We start from the raw sequence: 26,322 nt of genomic DNA, 5'->3' as shown, positions 1-26,322 counted from the left end.
TCCGGCCTCCAGAACCTGGAGAGGATAGTCTCTGTTGTTTGGTGCCACTTCATGCTCATTTGTTACCGCAGCCCTGAGAGACTCATACGCTCCCTGGGAGCACTGGTTGCTTACCTTAGGGACTCTCTCGAGTTATGTTTTCTGAGGACAGTTTTGGTTGAACACACTCTTTTTTTCCCCCCAAAAAAATGTGTAGACAGTGTCCCGTAGTATTCTGTCATGCAGTGCTGTAGAAAGTATAAAGCTGCCTTTATTTTTGTTCTTTATGTAACTTCTTTATTCTGCCTGTGTTTAAATTTGCATCACAACTTTTCTGTTACTAGAAAAAGGTCATTTCATTGTCTCCCCTACCCCCAATGTGGTAACCACTTGTTTGTTTTACGCATGGTGCTCCCCGCCGCCCCCCTCCCCTGCCCCCCACCCAGGCAAGAAAATAGACTTCAGGGTGTGTGTGTATGTACACACTTTTTTAAAAATTTTAAAGTTGTTCCTGTAATTCTTGGATTGAATCCCTGTTCTCAAATTTTTGTGTCTGTTATCTGTTGTCAACCTTTTCAGTCTTCGGTGTCCACATTTGGGAGAACTTCTCAAATTTGGTTTTTGCATCACTGATTTTACTTTATGGAATATAAATTACTAACCTATTACTTTCATTGAAGTTTTTTTCTTCTACTGCAGCATTTTTATGTTCCTTGCAGTTCTTATCTTTCCTTTGTTTATTTTTAATCTTATCCTGGTATCTTTTCCTTTCAGCCTATTTTCTCCAGTTGCAGGCAGCCATGTGTTCCATGCCACTGAAGTTGCCAGAATTTATTGAAATTTTCTTCCTTCAGATTTTTTGAAATTTATCTCTTCCTCGCTTTTTCTTTTTTCTGTTTACTCATTTTCAAGTGAGGGGAAGTTCACCTGTGACCCCGTGTTTGCTGACTGTTGGAATCTTAAGACTGCCTCTTGGCCTATTATTTAAACATTTGGGTGCTAATGAAATCACTTTCTGGAGTTTTACTGCTTGAAATCAATTTTGCATGTACATCTGCCAGCTCAGTTCCTCATTTTCATATAGTGCAAATCTATTTCCCAGAGATGGAATCTTCAACCTCCATTTCTACTCGACTCCTGATAATACGGAATAGATGACATTAAAATAAACATAAGTGCACCTTCCATGATTATTTTTGTGCTTATCTATAGTCTTTTATGAAAGAAGATTCTATTCATCAGAGCCCCATTGCCAGACCTCTCCGACTCGATAGCAAATTGTTTCCTTTGACAATTTGCTGTTGCTAAAAGAGGAGGAGGAAGCTGAGCGTGTGTGAGGTGGTGAGCGGAAGGGCAGCCGCTTCCCGGGCACGTCTGTGGTGGGTTGCCGCACACTTCGGTGTGGTTGGGAGGGTGCAGATGGTGGGAGCCTGGAAAAGGCTTTTTGTACCTACTTTCAAGTGAGCAAACTCACTTTTCTTCTGTTGGTATAGCAGTAAAACCATGACGTTCAAACCAAAAAGGGGTAGGTTTTAACCCTGTTCCGCCAACCTTGTGTTTAGTGGAAATTCCTCCAAGATTCTGGCAGTGGTTGTGTGTGGGTGCAGAGGTGTGTCTTTGCCCCTCCTTTCGTTCCCAGGGTCCACGTTACTGGGCAAGCCGCAGGGACTGTGTGGGGTACTGCCAGTCACATGCCGTCTGAACATTTAACTGGGAAGTCTGACATTTGTTTCTCATTTCTACTCATAGATTTTGTATTGACTTGGAACCGAGGACAAAATCCTGTTTTAACCTTATTTTCTCTAGCTTTTAATGACATTTTAAATGTATATGTCTAACACAAATTACTATAAATATTAATACAGGTTATTTACTGACATTTTATATATTAATACAACATTTTCTTTCTTGCATTGGTTACAAATGAATTTTTCTTTTATTCGTTTGATAGGTTCATAGTATTTAACATTTTTCAGTTTTCCCCCCTATTTATGTATTTTGTTTTCCCACATCCACAGGCATATTTTATTTAAGGACCTTAAGCCAGTGAAAGAGTTGCAGGGGTTTATTTCGGGGTTTGAGATGGTAGTTCCTACCCATGAACTGTCACTCGAGGGACAGAGTGAAATGGTCCCCAGCTGTGGTGTTTCTTTGGCGAGGTCTTCAGCAGGCGACAGTTCGGTGTGCCGATGGGGCGGACCGCTCGGCCCGCAGCTGGTGGCCGTGGTGGTCAAGGCATGGCTGTTTACCAGGGTGACTCCAGAGAGACCTGGTGCCTTACTTTTACTCTTTTCAAAAATAATTTTAATTATGGTAAAACCACATAAAATAGACCCTCTTAACCATTTTAAGTGTACAGTTAATAGTGGGGCTATTAAACCATTCTCTGCTCCTGAGAAGAGGTGGGGATACGATCATTAGTCCCACGGACTGCAGTTTGTTGCATAACCCAGCTTTCCATGATTCGTATGAGAAATAAAGAAAAAAAAAAAAAAAAAAAAAACCCATCCAAAACCTGAGAGGAGGGAAGACGAGTAAATCTTAAGATATACTTGTCCCTACAGCAGGAATACTAGCAAATATCTCCTTTCCTTGACTTAAGATACTGAGAAGTATAAGATTGAGGGAAACAGAAATAGATCGTGAAATGTGCACATCTATTCTAAAACAGCTGTTTTTTCAAGGTATGTTGTATTTATTTTAGATATGTAAAATGGGAGAAAATGTGTGCTTTAGAACCTAAGAAATACAGGAAGTGTCACGTGTGGCCATGAGAAGACTAAACATGTCCCAGGAGAAAGCCAGCGGCCCAGGAGGCAGCCCGGGGCCAGCGGACACAGAGAAGGGTCAGGAGTCGTCCCCACGGCCTCAATAGCCGCTGCCGCCAGCCCCACAGCCCGCCCAGCCTTCGGATCTCTGCCCATCTCCTGTGTCCACAGTAGTGGATGGTCATCGATTCTAGGAAACAGTGTTTTTTTCCCTGTCATGGAAGTTATTTTTGAACTAGGTTGTTTTGATTCTCCACCATGATGGGTTGTTGACAGTAACTGACAGCCCAACGAATGTACACGGTAGAAACATGTTCTCAGTAATAAGGACAGAATAGCCAACAGAGTGTTACATATGCGAACTGCTAACCTTTGTGTTGACTTGGAGCAAGCAGGCACCCTGTGGACATTCGAAATGTGTGTCTGTTTAAAATTCTGTCCTGCGAGTTAGTTGTTCAGTTTGGTAGTCCGCTTTGTATTTTTTTCGTATGAAAAGCACCTTACGTTGGCATCGCCCGTTGTTCTCATCAATCTCCTTTCCTCTCTCTGAAGCCCGCGGTCCACCCTCTGTCTGTCTGTAAGTTTATCATGACACGCATACACAGAAAGGACTGTTACCTTTCCTGGGAAGAGAATGAACCGCGAATATGAGTGAGGCGTTGAAAGAGCCCAACATAAATCACTAAGAAAAATCTGTAGTAGACAGAGAATATAAAAGCCACTGTGAATTATAAATAATCCAGCAGGGTTGTAGAAATCATTTTCTATGAAAGCAGGAATATATTTCTTCTCCCTGCAGTAAGGCTCAGTGATTTTAATAACATTGGTTGACCAGATTCTACATGGAATGTAGTAGAAAGTTCCATAGTAAAGATTGTTGGTGGTAATTGATATCATGGAAGCCGGATGCTTACTTGCTATTAAATGTCACACTTGCTTTCTGTTGCTGTCAGGGTATCGTCAAGGAAATGCTTACTTTTTTTTCCTCTTATATTTGCTCTTAGGTAATAGCATACAGATTTCTGATCCTTTTAAAAATTAAGAGTATGTATTGAAAATTTCAAACATTCTGTCTTCTCTTAATTAAACAGTAATTTCCCTGAAATTAGTGATTAACTTTTCTGCTAGGTATTTATAAGGTATCCAGAGAATTGCCATATTTTTTTTTGCTGTCGTGTCTATTTTAACAAGATTTTCTAAGGAAAATTAATCATAAACATACAAGTTAGTAACCTTTTAAACATGTATTAAAGAGGATATATACTATAGAGATATCATCTCGTGGTTAATTAGTTTTAGCAAATAAGGTATTACTTGCTTTGGAAAGTTTCCTTTATAATATGTAACTCTTACACAATTAAGAGTAATATGTTAAGCCTGGGCTGGTGTGGCTCAGTGGATTGAGCATCCGTCTGCAAACCAAAGGGTTGCCGGTTCGATTCCTGATAAGAGCACGTGCTGGTCTGTAGTCTGGGACCCCAGTAGGGGGGTGTGTGAAAGGCAGTCACTTAATGTATCTCACACATGGATGTTTCTCTCCCTCTCTTTCCCCCTCCCTTCCCTTCTCTCTCTAAAAAATGAATAAATAAAATCTCTCTTAAAAAAGTAATATGTTAAATGTTAAGTACACAATGTTATTTTGAAAGCAGGATAATTTTCTTTCCAAATCCATGTCATTGGAATTCAGCAATATCTATGGATAATGCAGGAGGTAAAGAAAAAATAGAAAACGATGTTTGTTCCTAGGTGCTTTCTGGTTGAGATCAAACTAGTATTATTTTTAACAGCACTGACATTTTAAGACAATATATGATTAAATTCTAAATCATGTTGTTCAGGGTGCTTTTAAATGTCAATCTAAAGAAAACTAGAGACAGGCTACTATTACATTTTTACTCCAATTCACACGTAACTGGACTGAAACCATTCTATATATTCATTTCCCAGTAGATTAGGAGATGGTTTCTTTAATTCATTTCTAAAAGGAAATTCCTTCCACACTGAAACGACTCTTTGTTTTTATGTTTTGTATTATATTTTTAATTATTTCTACAGCACTTCCTTTATTCCTTCAGAGCATTTGCTTTGTGTGGTTCATTGTTTGGTTGAAAATAACAAAACATAAAATACCTTCCCTGCTAAGAAAAGAGCGTTTTCTAAGGTGACAATATGTGATTATAATTTAATAGAATTATTATCTTGCCAACTTTTCCCTCATCTGTGACAGAGCTCAGGAATCCTACCATCTAAATTCCCACCCTCAGTTTTCACTTAAAGTATCGTGACTGATGCGTGAGAAAATAAAGTCATCCTTTTCTGAAGTTGTTACCTGTAGAAGCTTTTACTATGGGGAGTTCTAGGTGTTTTTGAAAGCTGTTTTGGACTTGATAAATCTGAAAATTCAAGAAATGTCATATATGAGCTAATTGTCCAGATGAAAAAGTACTCACTGCAACTTTAAAACTGCATATATAATATGAATAATTGGCGTTCTGTAGATTTATGGGCTTGAATTTACTGCTATTTTCATTACAATTTATGGACTGTCTATGGTCCTAGCGATATTTCAAGCAGTGAAAGAAACAGAATTCCATGAAACATAAGCAGTGCAGCTATTTCCCTCTCCACAATGTCCTGAGTCATAAACTTTTATTATTTACCTATATTACTGATTAATTTGAGGATTATTGAGGATGATAGCTTCCCTCTTTGAGAGTATGAATTATAAGTGATTATGTGAGCAGTTTGTTTCTTTCCATGTGGGGCTAAACCAGAGTGTCTTCGGTTGCTATGCTATACTCTGTATTCAGGCTAGGTGTATTCTGCCTTTGTCCATGGACAAGGGTGTATTCTTCCCTTTGCTTATTATTTATAAGCAAAAGCATGCTTTCAGTCAAAAGTAAATGTAAAGGAAAGGAAAGCAACCGCATCACACAGCCTATACATCGTCATTAACGATTCTAGTTTTTGCTTGAAGTTACTGTGACTGAATCCTGGAATCACTATATTTTTATGGGTAACTAGATTCTAGTGGGGGTTAGCCTGTGGCTAGAAAATGTTCAGGTAGTGGCTTCATGAGTCCAGAAGAAAGAATAACTGTACCAAGGGCAGCAGAATAGGCACTTATTATATCTTCACTCAGTGAAAGTACATCACTGTCAGGAATGATAAACTCTATGGCCTTTATGGAACATAGCATCGTAATTTACATTCACATGACCATATAACTGAACACCCTAAGGAGGAGAAACTTCAGGTGGAGCCTCTCCGGTAGATGGGTAATAACAGAAAACTAGATTCCGTGCTGTCTAATCAGTGTCTCCTGTGTGAGAAAACTGCAGAGGCATCCTGGATCGAGCTCCATGAGCTGCGCTGAACAGTGCAGATAACCTTGTACTTGATGTGAGATGTGTCTCCCTAAGTTCTCAGAGCTTGCTACTGGGGGCAGCTGCCTCTGGCACGCAATGGGGTATCGTAGGGTCCAGGATAAAGGGCATGACAGGTGATTTGGAGGAGGGGATCATTCCACATAGGAGCAGAGTGACAAATTGAGGTGTGTAGGTAGGACCTACCATGCAGAAGGCACCTATAAAGACCTTTTAAACTAATAAAGGAAATCACAGAAAACAGGCCAGAGAATATATGCAGAAGAGAGAGAAGGGCCAAGTCAGTAGCTGGAATCTCTGCTCTGGTGCTGCTTGTGCTAGTACATCTGGGGTGATGTTCGTAATCGTTCAGTTTATTCTCGACATTATTGGTATAAACCAACAGAGAAACTGAGCGCTCTGGTTCAAAGGAATGGACGGCCACTGGTCAGGGCTGGGAGCTCCTTTGGAACCTAAGCTGTCCTGTGCTCCGGCACCTCTGCAGTGCCCGGCACTTGCCTTGCATGCAAATGCTCGTTGAATGAAGAGAAACCTCAGTGAAAGGCTGATATTTGTGCTGGGCCTTGATTGGTGGTTGGGTTTGACGTAGTAGAGGGAAGTGAGACGGGTTTTCCAGTTAGTAGGACAGTATCTCTGAATAAAGGCAGAGATATTGGGATGATCGGAGACACACTGAAGATTTTGAGACACTCTTGTTTGATTCTGTAATGCACTGGAGTGGCCTGTGGTGGCTGTGGCGGGGGTAACACTGGGTAAGAGGTTGTTTTTAAAGACCGGTTCCTGGGGTTTTGTCTTTATTGAAGCCCTGTCTCAATTGTCTTGTTGGGTAAACCTGCTTGAGGAGAACAGGGCGCTAATGAGGCCAGCCTTGTGGATTTTGTCTGCATTGAAACCATTTACTCAGATGGAATTCATTGTGCGTACGCACACAGTGAGACTTAGTGGAAGCTCCATTGGGGAAATGCACAGGAAAACGATGTACTTTTCTGTTTCACAGACTATACTCAGAACTCCTGATCAGCTGCCTTACTGTGTGCTAGAGGTCACAAAGGGCCAGGGGTAAGAAGCAAGTGTGCTTCTTACACCCACTTCCTACAGCTTGGAATGGCCCTACTGTGTGGGATCATGTTCTCAATCAGATTGCTGACTAACAGCCTTTGGACACTTGGTGGACTGAACCAGATGTGAAACTCTGGAACTTGGTCCTCAGGGAGACGGAGCCCCTTCTCATTGCCAGTTGGCGTATCCCACTGTTGTGCCAGCCCTGGTGAGGCAACCACACGTGCTGCTGAAAGGACCTCAGATGTTTAGCGGAGGTCTTTTCCAAAAGGAAACATTTAAAAATTCTTCCCTTCCCTGCCTCCTCTTTTTTCACCTTATGTTGGCTAACCATTATATGGTACTACTTTTCCACTTACAGATTTCTTTAAAACTCACACACTTTGGTTTGTTCGGTGGCCAAACTGAATCCCAGGGCTATCATTACTGGGAGGGATTCCAACCACAGCGGTGGCCCTGGCAGTAACACTGGGAGCCCGTGCTTCGCTTGTACAGGCACTTGCACTGAGCAAACACTGCTCCCCTCGGGCTTCTACAGGGAATACAAGAAAGGAGAATTAGAAGTATAATCAGAGAGAAAAGCAGAAAAACAGTAGGATTGCAGAAGAATTTTTTTCTTCCCATGAGTGTGTATAGGGAGCTTAAAGAATAATTATATATTTATACTGCCTAGCTATTATACTCCAAATATTTTCTGATTTTGAGTTCTGCAGTTACTTTGTGTAGAGCACTGCATAGCTATTCATCTCAGTCATTGTTGTACTCAGCGGTTGTTACACCTCGCTCCTCTTGAGCTGCGGAATCTGAGATGGAGTATTAAAGGCTGAATGAGGACCTGAGTCGGGGGTTGGGATCTGTCATTTGTTCTGTTGTAGAATACAGGCACTTGCAGATTTTGTCAAGTGTACTCCACAGACATGGTTTTGCTTTTCCACTGTAATGACACTGTAATTGATCAAATATATTCTTTCAAAGAATTATAAATTCTTACTGGAGTTTGAGGAGATGTCATGTTCATTTGTCAACATGTCGCTCCAGGGACACAGGTGCAGCAAATTTATGGAGGAAGCACCTTGTGTTTCTCCTGAGCCACATAAATATGAAGCAGACTTGATTGAAGACGTGTTGCTTTAGATTACCCCTCAGAAGGAGAGCAATTAAGATCCGTCTGTAGAAGGCATTCAGCTGCGAGTCCCAGGTTCCCCTGCAGCACAGGCAGCGATCGAATCTGAGGGGCGCCAGGGCATTTTTGGAGCCCCACGGATGTTGTCTCAGAGAAGACTAAGGCATTTCTTCTCTGGCAGGGTGTACCGTGCACATTTTAGTCAAGTGCATGATTAACTTTGACATTTGAAAGTAGAACTTCGTGTAAAAATGAGCATGGTACTTCTGCATTTTTAATTAAGATGTTTAGTTCCTGTCAAGGCTGATAGAGGTACCCCCCTCCCGTGAAGGGCAATATATTCTCAACTTCTGAAATTTTAGAAACCTGTACTTAACCTTTAATCGTCATTCCATTTACATGGAACTCTGATTAAGAACTTTTAAAGTTCATGAGCTCCTGGTAAATGCAATTAAGACCTTTTTGGAGTTTGCTGTTAAGAGCTGGCATTTAAAGAAGACTAGGGCCTGGCTACTGTGGCTGTCTTCTCCATAGCAGGATGCCTTAAGCAATTAGCAGAGAACAAGAGGTACCTGAATTGTACTGTATTGCTTCTGAGTTAACATGGTTGGTATTTAAATAGCATGGTGTCTTTTTCCTCTTTGTGACTGGCTTTATGGTATGAACTTCTTACCAATGGGTAGAATAGCACCAAGGATAATTAGTAGGTGGAGCTCTGGCAATTTTATTAGTAGGAGAGTTTGGGTCAGTTTCCCCCTCCCTCTCATGTCCTGGAGTCATGTTTACAAACATTCACTCTCACTTATTAAAGGATGAAGTTAATCATCCTGCCACATTGCATTGTGTTGCATCTCTCTATTGGATGTGGTAGTCCTTTGAAGAGTTAAAAGGTGTAGATTTCAGTGAGAGAAATGATTCATGTATGCAACTTCTTTCTAAACTCATAGGCATTTCAGCTGTTCAGACATTGGCCTTGGGTTGTGAGGGCAGAAGGAAGGAGTTAAATGTGTTGGAACAGGTTGGTGTAGGTTGTCGATGCTTAACAAATTGTGGTGTGATGTATGGAAAGTGGGAGGTGCAGTGCATTTCCTAGGAACCCTGTGCAGCACACTGCTCATTAGCATTTAGAGGAATGACAAGACAAAATAATGAAATGAAGTATCTATAAAGATAACTCAATAGAATACAGGGTCCGGCACAAATAACACCCCCTTTTTATTACAAGATCTTTTATTACAAAATCACAAGCAGGAAGTTATATAACATAACAATATCACAGCCAAGCACACCATATGACATTTTAGGTAAAATGTTCAAATTAAAACTATCAGTTATTACACATGTATTATTACCCTACCAACCGCACTCAAGCAAGTGTTACCTCTGCTGGACCTGTACATTACAACATAATAGGCTGGGTAGCTCAGTTGGTTAGAGCATCTTGACATGCCGAGGTGGTGGGTTCAATCCCTGGTTTAGGGCACATACAAGAATCAACCATAAAAAATATTTTTTAAAAAGCCCTACCTGGTGTGGCTCAGTGGATTGAGTGCCGGCCTGCAAACCAAAGGGTTGCTCGGTCCATTCCTAGTCTAGGGCACAAGCCTGGGTTTCAGGGAGGGTCTCCAGTAGGGGGCATGTGAGAGGCAACCACACATTGATTTGTCTTTCTCTCTCTTTCTCCCTTCCTTTCCTTCTCTTAAAAAATTTTAAAAACAAAAATCAGCCAATGAATGCATGAATAAGTGAAAAAATGGATCAATGTTTCTTACTCTCCTTTTCTCTCTCAATCAATAAAGATTTAAAAATATTTGACTTTCTGTGTTTCTGTACTGTTTGACATTTTTATACTCATATATTGCTTTTAAATAAAAAATAAAATTAAACAAAGAAGTATTTGGGGAAAAGTAAAGTTAAATAGGAAAACTGATCTAAAAAATTTAAATCTTGCCTTGGCCAGTGTGGCTCAGTTGGTTGGAGCATTGTCAAACGTTGAGGGTTTGGTCCCCAGTCTGGGCACGTATGGGAGGCAACCAATCGATGTTTCTCTCTTGCATTGATGTTTCTCTCTTCCCCCTCCCACCTCTCTCTGTGAAGCAGTGAAGAAATATTCTTGGGTGAGGATTTAAGAAAAAAAATTTAAATCCGATGCCAGAAATATCAATAAAATGGTGCTCCACTTTTGGACTCTAGAGTTTCTATATTTACTGTAAATGTACTATCAGTGCAGTTAATTTGTTTAACCTTTAAATTATAGGCTAACCTTAACTATAGTAGATAAATAGTTTAGTCTCAAATTTTGAATGAACATATGTAGTGTATAATAATCACAGATCTATTATAGATTTGGACTTTTTTGGTAACAGAACTGGTAAAATAGGATGACTTCTGGCTTAACCAAGCTGCCAATAGGTAATTTTTATCAGTTTCATATTTTGCTCAAGGGAGATATATATGAGGTCTGTCCAGAAGGTATCCAGCCATGTACTATGAAAAACAGAGACATTGATTGAAGAATATAGAAGATACAAGAAACATTGTACATAGGACAGTGACGCCTCAGTCCCCTTACAAGTAGGCATTTTGGGACCTCAACAGTTCTTCCCATTCACTATCACGTGCCTCATGTATTTTCCTGAATCTCATCAATGGTCTGAAACCTCTTCCCTTTCAAAGGTGATTTTAATTTTGGGAAAAGCCAGAGGTCACAGGGCACCACATCTGGGCTGTAGAGGGCTGAGTCACCTGGGTGATTTGATGTTTCTTCAAAAACCTCTACACGAGGAGAGATGCACCAGAGGGCGCGTTGTCATGATTAAGCTGCTAGTCACCAGTTGCCTGTAACCGTGACTCTGCATCATCCAAATAATTTCCCTGGAAGAACGTTCAAGCTTAAGTAAAATCTGATGCAGATTTGTTGCTCTACTCACTCACTGTCATTTTGTGTGTGACGGCCACGTAGTACACATGCTCACTCAGCAGTGTCCACCACTGCGTTGACTAGTACAGTGAAGTCATCGTTGTGCACACGTGTGCATTGCAGTCCACTCTCCTTAATGACCAGCTTACACTGATGTTGTGCAAACTGTTCTCATCATATTAACAGTGGCTAGACTTTTTCTGGATAGCCTTCATATTATTATTGTGTGTGTGTAGACACCTTGGGGTAGAGTAATTTTGCTTACATTTTAGACGAAGTCTTCTAGATGTAAAAGTTGACAAAGTCTAGAAGTGAGCAATACTAAGGTGCTGCTTCAGTTATGAAGTATTTTACTTAGAGTATTTCAGTGTGAGATGAATTTGTGGTAATACAGGGACATGTTGGACAAAATGCCATTTTGTCCTGTTGAGAGTTCAAGAGGTAAATACAGGAAAAGCTAAATGCATAGCAGCATGTGATTAATTGACAATCCAGCTGATTGTGCATCTGTGGGACTTTATAGGATGACTTCAGATTGTTCAGAGGTTTGTGCGTGTAGCTGGCGCTGAACTGGTTCTTTGAGGAGGGCTGGGATTCGGGCACATGGGAGGGTCACTCTGGAGAGGGATGATACATGTGTGTTCATACCAGTGAGCCCCTTACCGACTTTGTCATCCACCCGGTTCATACAGAAGAATGTAAAATGTGACTGGAGAGACTGAAACCAGATTCTGAAGAGCCTTAGAGGAATTCAGTTTACAGCTTCTCGGTGGGCTCCCTAAAGAAAGGAGCTGCTTCGTTTGTGCCCCTGTCCTTCTGCATTATATCTGGAGAGCACCCAAACCCTGTTGTCTCCCAGTCTTCACAGTGTTCCCCTCAAATCCCAATGGGACTGTGCTTTACCCAGTACCCCGGTGCTCTGTAGGAACAAAATGCACATTAATTGGATCTGAACCTGCACTCGTTATTCCTACAGATTCCATTTTGACTTACTAAAGACTTATGAATAAGCAAACATTGTTTGTGTAGGCGTGTCAGTGCGTCCGGATTGCAGATAACCAGTATGAAGAAGTCTTTAGTAACTGAACTGCTGATTGAAAATTCTGGGTTGTAGCCGCTTAATTGAATAAACTGTCTTTAGAGAGGAATTTGGGTCTTTTCCAAGATGCATTAACTCTTTAAGTCATTAGGGTGGCACTTATCTCATTGGAGCAGAAATTTAATAAATGGTATTCCTGCATCGTGAGTAAATTAATGGGCCTCAGAAAGCTTCAAGTTCCACATGGGGGTTGTAGCTCCACTCAAGGGGCTCGTGGGTGAATGTGAAGCTCAGTAGGTAGCCAGCCGCCCTTTAGAACGTCTTCCTTTCAGTCTAGGTGGCCTGCCAGGGAGCACCTGGAATGTCTTCCTTTCAGTCTAGGTGGCCTGCCAGGGAGCACCTGGAATGTCTTCCTTTCAGTCTAGGTGGCCTGCCAGGGAGCACCTGGAATGCCTTCCTTTCAGTCTAGGTGGCCTGCCAGGGAGCACCTGGAATGTCTTCCTTTCAGTCTAGGTGACCTGCCAGGGAGCACCTGGAATGTCTTCCTTTCAGTCTAGGTGACCTGCCAGGGAGCACCTTCTTTGCAAGACCCTGTGCTAGATGTTAACAGAGATAAGAGGAAAAACATGGCCTGAATTGAGAAGGATGAGAGAAGGCAAATAACTACAAGATGAAATCCATGAGGGGTACAGACTGGTGGGTGGGTTTTCATGAGGGTGATACATCAGTTAACAGTTAGAAGCCATGACTTGACCACATAGTGTGCTGATTGACATTTATTTTTGATATGTATATACACATACACATATATACATGCATTTACATGAACGAATGTATGAGTATATACATGTTTACATGTAATGGTGACATATGAGCTAGATTGATCAAAAGTATTTTTTGATTAATCATGCAGTCTTCACATGCATGCCCTTTTCCTCCTTTGCTTATGTAAATGGGATATGACTTCCTAATGTCTAGTGTTGATTTGAAATGACTACAGTGAAGCTGTGAAAACCAGAAAAAAAATCAGGTGTTCTTTGGAGAGTGGCCACTGGTGGTCTCCATCCGTGTCAGCCTGCTGGTGTGATACCGAACTCCAAATAGTAATGAGGATAAGAAAGGTCTGTCCCACGCAACTTTTGATGTACAGTTATGTCTGTCGTGAAGATTGAGGTCTCTAGTTGTCATCAGCTGACAGAGGCCAAGTGACGGGAAAAACCGCTGCAGAAGAATGTTCAACAGAAAAAGGTAGAGCTAACACCTCCACAAGAAGAGAAAACTTCACGGGTGTGGCACCCACCTCTGCCTCCTCACGCGTGGGGCTGACATGTCCTTTGGACACACGGCCTCTGCTGTGGAACATGAATGGAGTGTGTGGTTTGTTCACAGCAGTCAGGTTACACTTAAATTCACTTTCTTGGTTTCATTCCTTGTTCTTGATCGATGGAGGAGGTAATTAGAAGCTGGGGAAAAGGATAAACTCAGACATGACAAAAAAAAAACACAAACCTTGGGACTTACTTAGGGAACAGGAATAATCTATCTTAATCAGATGGTAGTTATTTGAAAACAAGAAATAGAAGCTAAGTCACGTGGGGCTGTGGACGGTGCGGAGTAACAGTGAGGAGATAGAGGTTCATTTTCCTGGCAGGGAGGAAGCCACTGAAGGACTTGAGGGGGAGAATGATGATGACATTGAACTCACATTAGTGAGTTTAATCTGGTAACAGGTTGTGGGATAGACTGTCACAAGAAGTGTGAGTGCAGGATGGCTGGCGACAGGCCACTGTAATATGCCACAGGAAGGCCACTGGGGTCAGATTTGGAGGGATGAGCGCAGGAGTGAGAATCCTTAGAAGGGGAAATGGTAAGGTACTAGGCATTCAAATAGGAAGGAAAGCATAGCAGTCGAACCCACTGAAGTGAAAGAAAACATTCCGAAAGTTTAGTGAGTGACTATTAGAATTAGAAGAAGCCTGGCTTTAGTGGTTGAGGTCTTTAATATAGAGAGGAGGAGGAGAGGCAAGAAGGAGGAGGAAAATAATAGCAGTCAGAAGATGATTAGGATATAGAAATAATTGTATTAGCTTATGCAATAACATTTATAAAGCTCTTGCTATACTCTAGGCAGTGTTCTAGGTGATTTACAGCATTTGCTCACTTACCTCCAACAAATTTGGCTGGTGACATTATTATTCCTGTTTTAAAGATGTGGAAAGCAAGGTTTTCAGGCACAGAGAGGTAATGTGGTAGTAACTTGGTCCCTGGGGTGCGTGAAAAAAAGAAGACCCACAGATCCTCACTCTCATAGATTAGAACCATTATATGCTAGACACTTTCTATGATAGTTACTATAATTCTCATATTATATGAAGTAGGTTCTGTTATTCTTATTTCATAGAGGGGGGCCGTATAAGGCTTAGTGAGATTAAGTCACTTGCCAAGGTCACGCAGCTTACACGTGGTAGGACTGATCTCTTGCACAGACTTTCTGCATTGCAGTGTTGCCTTCTCACCTTGGGGTTCTCAAATGGGGCACATGCACCCGTGTTGTAAAGTAATTCTCCAAGTGATTCCTGTGTATAGACCAATTTCAGCACAGGTGGAAGGAAGAGGTGTGCCTTTGTTGGGAAGAGGTACAAACATTGTGGTCAGAGAGAAGTCAGAGTGGGAGACTTTCAAGATGAAGGATTTCCAAGGGAGAAGGCATGTCACAGGGTAACAGAGGAGGGGTCATTGGAATGGAGGGGACTGAGCAAGATGGTGGCGTGGTAAAGGGGTTGACGACACATTGTGATGAAACGTAGGAGTCTTAATAGTAAGACTGAAACGCCAGTAGCTGAAGGCTTTGTAAGAAAACCATGGTGCTTGGTAGTCACCGTTGATGGAAGAGAAAGTGAGGTAAGTAGGTACAATGAAGTTTAAAATACACTTGAGGGAAGTGTGCAGATGATGTAGTGAAGCTTCTTCAGGAATTCTTCTTGGGGCAGCAGGACCACTTTTGTGTCTGCCCCTAGCGTGGTCTCTCTTATTTGTCTTTTTTTTTTTTCTTTGAGTGAGTTACAAATAAACCATCAAGTACTGCAAGATTGAAAATAGAGGAAACACCGACAGAATTGAAATAAGCCAAAAATGAAACCATTATTGTTGGTTTCAATATTTTTATCAAAAATTAATAGAAAAACTGGGCAGAAAACATTCAAGGCTCAGACAACTCTTTCAGGGGCCTTGACTGAAAGTGACTTATAGGGTACATTGTCCCTAACGCCATCATATTACAGACTGTTTCCTGTTTACACGAATATTCTCTATGTAGACTACATGCTAGACCATGTAGTATGTCTCAATATATTGAAAAGAATTGAAATAACACAAAGTATGCTTTACAACCACAATAATTAAATAAAAAACAGTAATAAAACTTGGACTTTTTCAAATATTTGAAAATAAAACAACAAACTTCTTAAATGTTTATTGGATGTACAGAGAAAGACCTAAAATCAGCAATCTAAGTTTCCACCCAGAGCTAGAAAAATGAGGGAACAAAAAAATCAAACCCAAAGCAAGCAGAAGGTAAGACATGATAAAAATCAAAGGGAAAAATCAAAGAAATAAAAATCAGAGGAACAATACAAAAAGTATTGTATTGTTACTGAAACCAAAAGTTGACTTTCTAAAAGGATCAAAAACTGATAACTCTCTAGCTAGACTGGGCAATTAAATATCAGGAATGAGAGAGGAAGATATTACTACAGATGCTTCATAAATTAAAATGATTATAAACAGTGATTATGAACAACTATATGTCAACTAATTAGATACCTTCGATGAGATGGACAAATTCCTAGAAAGGCATGAAATACAAACCTAATTTAAAGAGAAATAGAAAATCTGAATTGTCCTTTAAGAAATAAATAAAAATTTTCCTGCCTGTATGTAAGCCACACAAATGTTCTGTCAAACGTTTAAAGAAGAAACAATACCAGTGCTTTCCAGGCTCTTTCAGGAAATAGAGATGAGGAAACATTTCCCACATATTCTCCAAGGCTGGTATCACCCTGATAAAAAAGTGAAAAATAGCACAGGAAACAATCGAGTGATATCCCTCCTGAACACAGGCGGACAGATCTTGAACGAAATATTGTCAAGTCGAATCCTTCAATGTATAAACTGTATTATGTATTATTAGGTGGGATTTATCAAAAGTCAATTAGCATACTACACCATATTAATAGAATAAAGGACCAAACCCTCATAATCATCTCAATACACAGGAAAGCACTTAACGCCCACTGGTAATTAGAAAACAAACACAAAAACCTTCAGCAAAGCAGTGTTGGAGAGGAACTTTCTGAGTCTAGTAAAAGACAGAAAACCCTGCAGCCGACGCCATCAGGGAACTCTTCGATGGGTTAGAAGTGTTCCGGAGTGATGGTGTCAACGGCAACTCGGCCTCACGTGGTTGTTTACACCTAGGGAACTGCACACTGCAGTGGCGCATTCCATGGTATTTAAATGATAGCTCAGCAAAGCTGTTTGAAAACCAGCTTTGGGATAAAAGCACATTAGAAGCATTCCAGACATATGTCCTTCACAGTGTCCTTCAGAGACCCTATAAACATACATTAGCAGTCTCAGTGAAAGTTAAATAATGTATTAACCACGGGAATCTCATCAATGTAATTTCCCCTTTCACGACTGTGTATTTGAGGGTGCGCGTGAACATGAGTATTGTGTGCTTCACAGTTAGTGTTTTCCAAGTGAGTCCAGTGTCCCCGTTGGACCCGTCTTCCCGCGTTCCTGGTGACTGTTTCTGGAGCCATGGTTTTAGGCTTTCAGATGTGCAATGCTTTAGCCGTGTTTTCTTTCTCTGTTTTATGTTTATGGAATAACCGGTTGACTTTTGTTTGTATGTTTCCTCTGCATGGACCCTCAAATATATCCCATAATGTACAATGTTATCAATGCTACTTTAATTTAAACTAGTCTTTTGTTGAACTATATTGGCAGATCCTCTCTTCTTGTCCCCCTTCCTTCATAGTATTTCCTGTGGTCATTTATTTTGTCTGCAGTTCCTTAGCTTTCTAATCTGTTATTTTATATGCTGGCAGGTACTTTAAAGTATATTTGTAACATTTTATTTACCTACTCAAAACCCGTTACTGCCTTGTCATTTTGTGCTTGATTTCATCGTCTAAGCCTGGAGGTAAAGGTCCTGATCACCTTTCCAGGCTTCCTTCTTGGTCTTCATTTGTATATCACCTGAGCTGTTTGCTGTTCACTGATGAGACCCTGCATGACCCTGGCACTATATATTTGTTCTGTTCCTTCTATCATTTTTCTTTTGCCCGTTTACATCTTTCAAGATGATATGTATGTCNCATTTATTTTGTCTGCAGTTCCTTAGCTTTCTAATCTGTTATTTTATATGCTGGCAGGTACTTTAAAGTATATTTGTAACATTTTATTTACCTACTCAAAACCCATTACTGCCTTGTCATTTTTTGCTTGATTTCATCATCTAAGCCTGGAGGTAAAGGTCCTGATCACCTTTCCAGGCTTCCTTCTCGGTCTTCATTTGTATATCACCTGAGCTGTTTGCTGTTCACTGATGAGACCCTGCATGTCCCTGGCACTATATATTTGTTCTGTTCCTTCTATCATTTTTCTTTTGCCCGTTTACATCTTTCAAGATGATATGTATGTCCTGTAGTATCAGGATGCTGAAACGTTTTATTCCTTGTTCTAGTTAGGAGCAGTCTTGCCCTCCTTCGGATACTCACAGCAGTGCTTTGTCCCGAGGCTTCCTGTCTTCTGTGCACTGTGGCCGTTCCCAGTGTCTTCATCTCTAGGTAACACCCGAGGGATGGATTGACAGGCTGATTGGTTAGGCTTTTGATTCACTTAAAATGTTTTATTTACATATAGCAAAATTCACTTGTTTTGATATCAAGGAAGGATTTTTTTTTTAGTATTGCTTGTATTTCCCTCACAATACCTTGCATATTTTATGCATTGAATAAATGTATGTCTATTTATAATAAATGAAGACTTTCTGTTGAAAGCTGTAAAAACTTGGTTTTCTTTGTTCAAAGCCCTCCTGTTACGGAGGGTGGGGGAGAGCCAACCATGAGCAGTTTGCTCTCTGCTCGTGGGAGAGATGTTTGATGCGGGACCATAAAGCACGTGCTCTCGGAGTTTGGGTTTATTTTACTTTGAGCAGTGAAGTGAGGACTATTCACAAGACCACCCTAACCGTGGTTTTAATTATACAATTGCCATTGATAATGAGTATAATTAGGCAGACAGCTATTCTATTTTCAAAATGATTGTCTATCTTTTATTTGGTTTCCTTTCTGCAGAATATTTTAGTCTTTGTACAATGAGGAAATGAGACTGCTATATTCAAAAAATAACCTTTTCTGGTTTTTTGTCATTAATATTTCATTCACTGGCAACTCTGTGGGAGAAATCTGATCTTTTTAGTAATTAAAAATATTGTTTCAGTCTTTCTGTTATAATATTTTCTGAGATCGAGGTGGTCGTTTGAGGGTTATGTTGCACTGATTTTGCTCCTTGCCCTTCTCTGGATTTCTCCCCTTAAATTCTGGGCGTCCTGGCATCCCCGAACCTGCCTTGTCTCCTTCATCCGGTCAGACCGTAGTTCCTGCTTGGGTTCTGCCCTTGCGCTGTGGAAATGGGGACGTGCGCTCTGGGAAAGAGCCAGAGGAACTCGCCTGTGTGCCCCTTTTCTTGGATCTTAGCCCCCAGTTTCTGTTTAATTTGGTTCCTCTCTAGGGCCTTCACATTTTAATTTTTTTACATGTTTCTTTAGCTTTTACAATTACTATCAGTATGATTGTTAGTTTAATGAGCGCTACTTTGCTGTGCTTGGAACGTAGCTCCGGACATCGGCATTTTAAAAGAGCAAATTATTAAAATTTATGGTATTTAATGCAGGCCCAGTCAAGATAGTTTGGTTAAGAGACATTGAGTCTTAGTTCATTTTTTGAGCTCAAGGTGATTTTTTCACCTTAATGCTCCTAACATAAGAAACAATCTAATTTTCTCATTCACCAAGGGGGATAAATACAGCACAGCTTTGTGTAAGTCATCGACCATTTAAAGCTAGTGGTCAGGAGAGTTGGTCTCTACCTCTCTCGGTATCGTGAGGTACCAGTGTTCTGGGCGAACAGGACGGTATGTGGTGTGCATGTCACTCGGATATTAGTATACATTCACTTATCTATAGTTACCTTAGTGAAGAACTAGCAGCCTACTCAAGCTATCATAAGGAAAACTAAGGAAAATGTATTAAAGCTAGAAAGGATATATTATGGAAGCCAAGGGTAGAAGATCTAACCCTTATCCACAACTGGATTTGGAACATTTCAAGCTAGGAAGTCAGGATGCAACCTTTAAATCCCCCCGTGTGGGTCTTCCATTTCTCTGTCTCTGTGCTCATCCAGTTCATTCTTTATTCCTTCTGTGCAGGTTGCCTTTCTTTGATTTTCCATCCACAAGGTAGAAGGTAGTTGCCTCAAAGGATCTGCATCTCATCACCTACATTGACTAGCAGAGACTGTATCCCACCAATGCATTCCTGGGAAAGAGAATCTGGCTGGGGTCCCCAGGGTAAGAGTAGCAACCAGAATCCACCCTGTGACTGGGGACTAGTCCTTAGATAAGAAGGGGGTTTTGTAAGCTGGGAAGTTACCACAGGGGATCGACCTCAGCCTCATTAAATACCTAGAAGGGTATGGATGTTTCATTGAGTGGCTACCTGGATAAATAGAGAAGCTGAAGACAGGACACATGTTAATTTTAAGCCCGTAATTCCCATGTTTATTTTTAGGGAACTGTGATTATAACCACAGGTAGCCACAGGCAATGTGCTAAAGAGGATTAAATGGTAAATGACACATTTATTCAGTGATGTTACCAATGTTATATCAAGTTATAAATCTCAGAGTCGTGGCCCTGCTTTATACTTCATGAGATTTTTTGACTAGCATCTTAGCAACTTCTAATTAAATGTTACAGCAGAGGAGATGCCTGCCCACCCTAATTTGTGTGGGTTTTTTTAAGCATTATATTTTACTTCAACCACAGAACCATCCAACATACCAGGTACTCAAAAAAATATATAGTGAATCACGATATCACTGGGATATATTAGATTTTCAGGTGCTTTCCAACCATCTTTTTGTAGTTCTTGTCTTTAGTTTTATAAATAATGCCTTTTAAGTTAAACTTTAAAACATCCATAAACTTTGACTTTTATTTTTCAAACTCTTGATCAATAAGAAGTAGCAACTTCTGGGACTTAAAAAGAGAAAAGAAATGAGTGTCTGAGGTATGAAGGAATTTAAAGCCAGAAAGAACACAGAATTATCTTCTGCGGGCAGGATGTATCTGATATTATATGTAATACCCTTTGCCCCAGAATTCCAATTTCGAATGATTTTCCCCAGGCCCTCATAGGTGAGTGCTTACGATTGAGATGGTGCAGAACATTATCCACAATGATGTAGAATCACCAGGAAATTATGTGGTTATAGTTTAATACTGGACTTTTGATGTCTGTGTCAAGACTTTGTAGTAGAAGATTTAGCCTGATTCAGTCAAATTACATTTTAGAAGTTGGAGCTTATTCTTTGAGATATTTAAAAATGCACTTTTACCAATTTTGTTGTCAAGATACAACTTTACTTGTTTTAAAGTAGAATTTGCCAGCTGGTGGTGAAGGATATTAGGGAAAAGAAGCAAAATACATTAAGGAAACAAACACTGCAAAGCCTGTGATTAAAATTATACCTATTCCTTTTTTATTTCACTTCTTCTATAGATTTTTGTACTGAGGACTCACAGGGCTTGTTTTATTTTGGAGGCTATCTCTAATTTATATATAATAACATATACATCCAGGCTTCTTATCACCTAGTGTTTAAAAATCAGCGAGTCATTTTTAAAAATGTTTATTCTCTGGTATGTTGCATGACTCTGTGGTGGGAGTAAAGAAACATGATGCTTTAAGGATTACAGCATTTCAGTTGGAGGGGTCAGGCATTTTTCATTAATAATAGTATTAGGCAGTTTTTGGTAAATACCTACAGACTGATGTGTAAAATGCATAGTTTGGGAATTCAGAAAAAGGGACAGCTGTCCCAGAGTAGCCTGGAAAGGAGTCATTAAAGAGAAAACAGTGGGCTAGATTTTGGAAGGATTTTTAGGACCTATTTAGGAGAGAGGCTAATCCAGGTTAGGCATTCTGGCAGTGAGAAGGCCCAGGCACCTTCAGGGAAGAGCAAAGTAGGTTATTAGGGCTGGGGTGTTGGGCCATTGTAAGGAGAATGAGAGATGATTGGACACACATACTGAGATGGGCTGTTTGCGCAGCAGCAATAGTGTATTGTATGGTAGCATACGGGAAAGGCTAGGCAAGGGAGAGATGAGAGGCAGAAAATTGAGTAGGAAAAAGAGTGTGCGTTGAAGTAAGTTGGTTCCTATCAGAATGGGCAGGAAGGGACCAAGTAGTAGAGTGGAGAAAGAGGGATTAGTGGGCTTGGGGACTGTCCTTTGTATCCCTTATGGGTACAAAGGATAAAGGGATGCATGAAAAGATGCGTCTGAAGTTCTAAATCTGGACAGCAGTAAGAATAAGAAACTACACACACAAAAAAGACAGAGGAATTATTGATTTTATGGGAGGATGATTTAGGTTTCAGAATTTAGGGTTGATTTTATCTGTAAATATAGGTCTGTGCCAGTGAAATTATGATTCCAAGTCAGCGACTGGGGCTTGAGAGAGAAGTCAGGAATAAACCACAGCGTGGTGAAGGAAGTAATATATGCGAAGGCTGTTTTGAAGTTTGGAACCTAAAGACAAGAGGAAAATAAGATTCTACATAGGGCGTGGGACCAAAGCAAGCTTTTTCTTAAGAAGGTGAAAAGAAAGAGGCCAGGAAGAGGCTAAGAATGCACTAATAATGTTGAGGGGTAATAATTGCGGAGACTTGGTTGATGGAAGAAAAAGAACAGTGATCTTCAGATACTAGGGTTTTAAGGATACTGATTAGTCAGGCCCTGGTCAGTCAGTATTTCATTGCACAAGGCCAGTCATTAAATTTTAGGACAAGTAAGTGCCTCAGAAGAATTACGTGGCTTAGTGAATGTCATACTTTGGTGGAACGATCCCTATGCTGTGTTGGTGGTAAAACCAGTGAAACCAGTGCATTTGTAGACATCTTTCTGTGTTGTGTCAGTTTGATATTCTGTTCTGTTTCACACAGTTTCCTGCCGACTTCATTAGCGTCTGTGCCAAATCTACAAATTGAGCCCCTCAGTTGGGTTACGAAAGCAGACACCCAGTTCAGCATCCAGCCTGACTATTGGGCAGTTGGGGTGAGGTATACACAGAGAAGGTGTTTGTCATCAGATCACTTCATCAGCATGTTGAGTAATATTCCAGTGGCCTCATAAATAAATTTAAAAAACATTGGCCAATCTGTTAACATGTTTTATATTTTGCTAGCGAAATCTTTATTTCACAAAAACTGAAATAAAGTCCATTTACTGCCACCCGCAGCTGTGCTCTTTGGCCCTTTTGTGCTTCTGGTGAGAATAATGCATCCTGGGGGGAGGGCAGGGGCTCTGACGTCAGCGGGGCCAGTTATGCTGTAATTATAAGGCATGGGCTTGTTTCATTTCTATATCGACTATTTCTCAGAGCATTCACAGCAAAGTTCACAGCAAAGTCACAGCAAAACTGAGGGGAATATACAGAGATTTCCATTACCTCTGCTCTCCTATATGTCTCCAGACGAGTTTCTAAATACCACTAATGCTCTGTGTCGTCATCCCTGAAAGGCAAGTAGTAGACCTTACCTCACAGGTTTCGTGATTGAGGAAGATCATGTTTTTAAAATGTCTGATATTTCATAAGTACCCTGTGGTGGGCGTGTGCTCATACTAGAGCCATAATTGCTTTAAAACTTCCTTGGGGGAAGTGTTATGTTTATAGGGCGCTTTGTGAGTGTTTTCTGCTTTATAAATGCTTACTATGGCCCCCAGACTTTCACAGAATGAATGAATGAGGGAGGGAGTGAGTGAGTGAATACATGCCTGCAGGAATAAGGAGTTACATGGGATCTCCAGGTCTCTGAAAAGTTTTTACCAGCATCCTGCGTAGAATTGCTTGCCCATAGGTACTATATGACTCGAGTATCTTAAATATAAATGTGATTGTGAAAATGAGTTGATACACTTTAGTCCAGGTTAGACGTTCGTAGGGACTGTGGTGACTTCTGTTCCAGACCTGCTGCTTCCTTTGACACATGTGGGGACTTTGAGAACGCTGGTCTTAGAATCCGTAGAACAGTCGATTCTGGCCTGGGCACCACCCCCGGAGGCCCTAAAGGGCATTGATTTTATAAGCAGGACCCACTAGTGGTAGTGATGAAAAAGCTGCTGTTTTTGTTTGTTTGCTGCTTCGAAGCTCTTAAGATGAATAGTGGCCCCAGAGATTCTCTGCGTTGAGGGCCTCGCAGCCTGCTGTGGCCGTGGGAGCCCTGAGCAGGCCCGTTCCGGCACTTGCCCACGGGGCCTGAAGAACCCCGGGTCCCGCCCGTGCACAGAGCTCACCAGGCCCTCCTGAGCCTCTGCCGAGCCCCATGTCCTTACCTGTACTCTGAGCAAGTGTGGGGTAAGGTCGTGTGCTCTGCAAGTGTGGTGATACATCCCAGTGGATTGGTCCCTTGCCTGCACCTTAGCAAGTCCCCAGGAGATATCATGGCATTGTCTCGGATGCTGCTGTGATTTCACATAACCAGTTATTTAAATCATGACTGAAGGGAAATGTGGATTGACTCAACATGGTGCCTGGCACATAGTAGACCCTTCATAAAACGGTTCCCCACAGAGCATTTGAGACCTTGCTCCCCATCATACGTGTCAGTTTGGCTCAAATACCCTTTTATTTAAAAACTGATCCCTTTATCTTTGTATTCAAATGGCTATGGTACCTTCTCCCTAGTTTCGGAATAGACAGAAACTTGTTGGCTTTCTGGGTACAATGTCTCTTTTCTCAGATCTACTACAAGAAACATGAGTTGCTAGGTTAGTATACTTGGGTGTCAGGGATGGGGATTTGGAATTGGGTTTTTATGGTTTAAAATTGCTTTTCCTAAAAACACATCATACATGTGTGTATTAAATGGTGTGTATCTGATGGCACAGATGCTGTTGACCGAGTACTTGGACATGAAAAATACCCGTACGGCCTCGGAACCGTCAGCCCAACTAAGCTACGCGAGTACTGGACGGGAGTTTGCAGCCTTTTTTGCCAAGAAGAAACCTCAAAGGCCCAAAAATTCTCTTTTCAAGTAAGTGCCTCACTGTTGGTCATGCAGCAGGTGCCAAGAAGCGCTAGGTGCAGGTAGAACTTTCTACCTAATTGACAGCAGTTACTTCACCCAAAGTCGATTTGACATAATCGACAGGGAGTGAATATATATTCAGTTTTGTGTACTTGTATTTTGTGTAAGGGGAATTGGTCATGTTGGAATGTGGTTACTGGGCCACCTAGAACTTTTTCAAAAGTTGCTGGAATTCGTTTCTGGGAAGTTTTATGTATATTGGAGGGAAATTGAACTCTGCCGTTGTTTCTGGGGAATTATGTGAAATGAAAAGAAAGGGAATATTTCAGCCCTTGAAAAGCCCCAAGTGCCAAGAAACAACCTTTGTTAATAAAGTTATGTAAATCTCCTAGCTGAGTAGTACTGGGTTTTGTGTGATTTAATAAAGGAGCCATCTGAAAATTCTTTTTATTTTAATTACTATCTCAGCTAACCCTACCTGGCCGTGTATTATAAGTATATGTCACTTGGTGCCGGCAAACACTTACATAATCACTAACATTGATGATGGCAACACCAGTAACAGCTACCACTGATACTTACTATTACCAAGTACGGGGTAGCTGAGTTCCTCAAGACAATCTCAATTCAACATAACTCATGTTATATCGAATTTCAGCGGCTGGGGTACAGGCTAACACGTACTGAGTCCTTACTCAGTGCCAGCCAAGACATGAAGCCATGTTCATTACAACCTTATATGTGCGTTCTATTTTTAATCCTTCTTTACACATTTAAAAAAAGAAACAAAAAGCGTGAGGCACAAGGGAGGTTGGATTTATGTAAATTCACACGGCTAGCAAGTGTCAGAGCAGAATTTACATCTCGGCAGACCTATGTGTTCCTTAGAAGAGTTACTAGGTATTTAAGAAGTTGTATTTGTAAATCTAAGCATTTAAAGTGACTACAGAAGTACCATCGTGGTTTTCTGAATAGTTGAGGCTCCAGTATCTTTTTTTTTAAAGTATTAACATTTACTTCTTCTTTTTTTAAGATTTTATTTATTTATTTATCTTTAGAGGGGGAAGTAGAGGGAGAGAAACAACAATGTATGGTTGCCTTTCGTGCGTCCCCTGCTGGGAGTTGGCCTGCAGGGAACTGGCCCGCAACCGAGGCACGTGCCCTGACTGGGAATCGAACTGCGATCCTCTGGTTCGCAGGCCCGCGCTTCCAGTATCTTTTACTGATTCACTTTTGAGATTTTTTTAAATTGTGGATTCATAGAGGTTTTAGTCATTAAGGAAAATTTCAGCAGTTCATTTATCTTGTGGTCTAGAGCAGAAGGGATTTACTATGCTCCCAGGAAATAAAATCCATTCTGTTTATTGAATGTGTTCCTTTTTTTTCTATTTACAATTTTATTCAGCGGTTAGATGCAGTGTCAGTAAAAATACTTTTGTCTGCAAGTAACATAGAGTCCCAAGTGCTACGGGCGGATTGAACCCCGGGGAAGTCAGTGTCTCGCCCAGGGAGCGTGAGTGTGGAGGGTTCCTTAACCCACCGCGCAGCAGCAGGGAGCACCTGGCCCTTCCCCCTTCTCCGCCTTCGCCCTACCCCAGTAGAAATGGTGATGCCGAGGAAATAGCGTGTGATTTTTTTCCTCCAAATCTTTTTTTAAATTAGTAGTCTTTA

General features: G+C 40.9%; 1 protein-coding gene across 2 annotated transcripts in view; it reads left to right on the top strand.

Moving 5' to 3' along the window:
- EXOC4 (exocyst complex component 4) overlaps positions 1-26,322 on the top strand; it is a 679,809-nt gene that overhangs the window by 176,297 nt on the left and 477,190 nt on the right. For both annotated transcript variants that reach the window (XM_037049172.1, XM_037049173.1), the window contains exon 8: positions 24,512-24,657. In XM_037049172.1, the coding sequence (XP_036905067.1) occupies positions 24,512-24,657 (146 nt within the window). The remainder of the gene's footprint in view (positions 1-24,511; positions 24,658-26,322) is intronic.

Source organism: Sturnira hondurensis, unplaced genomic scaffold (genome assembly GCF_014824575.4).
Source record: "Sturnira hondurensis isolate 20B ecotype Veracruz unplaced genomic scaffold, ASM1482457v3 Scaffold0006437, whole genome shotgun sequence".
NCBI lineage: Eukaryota > Metazoa > Chordata > Mammalia > Chiroptera > Phyllostomidae > Sturnira > Sturnira hondurensis.
Note: the sequence above shows the minus strand (reverse complement) of the source record. Positions and strands in the feature narration are given on the sequence as shown.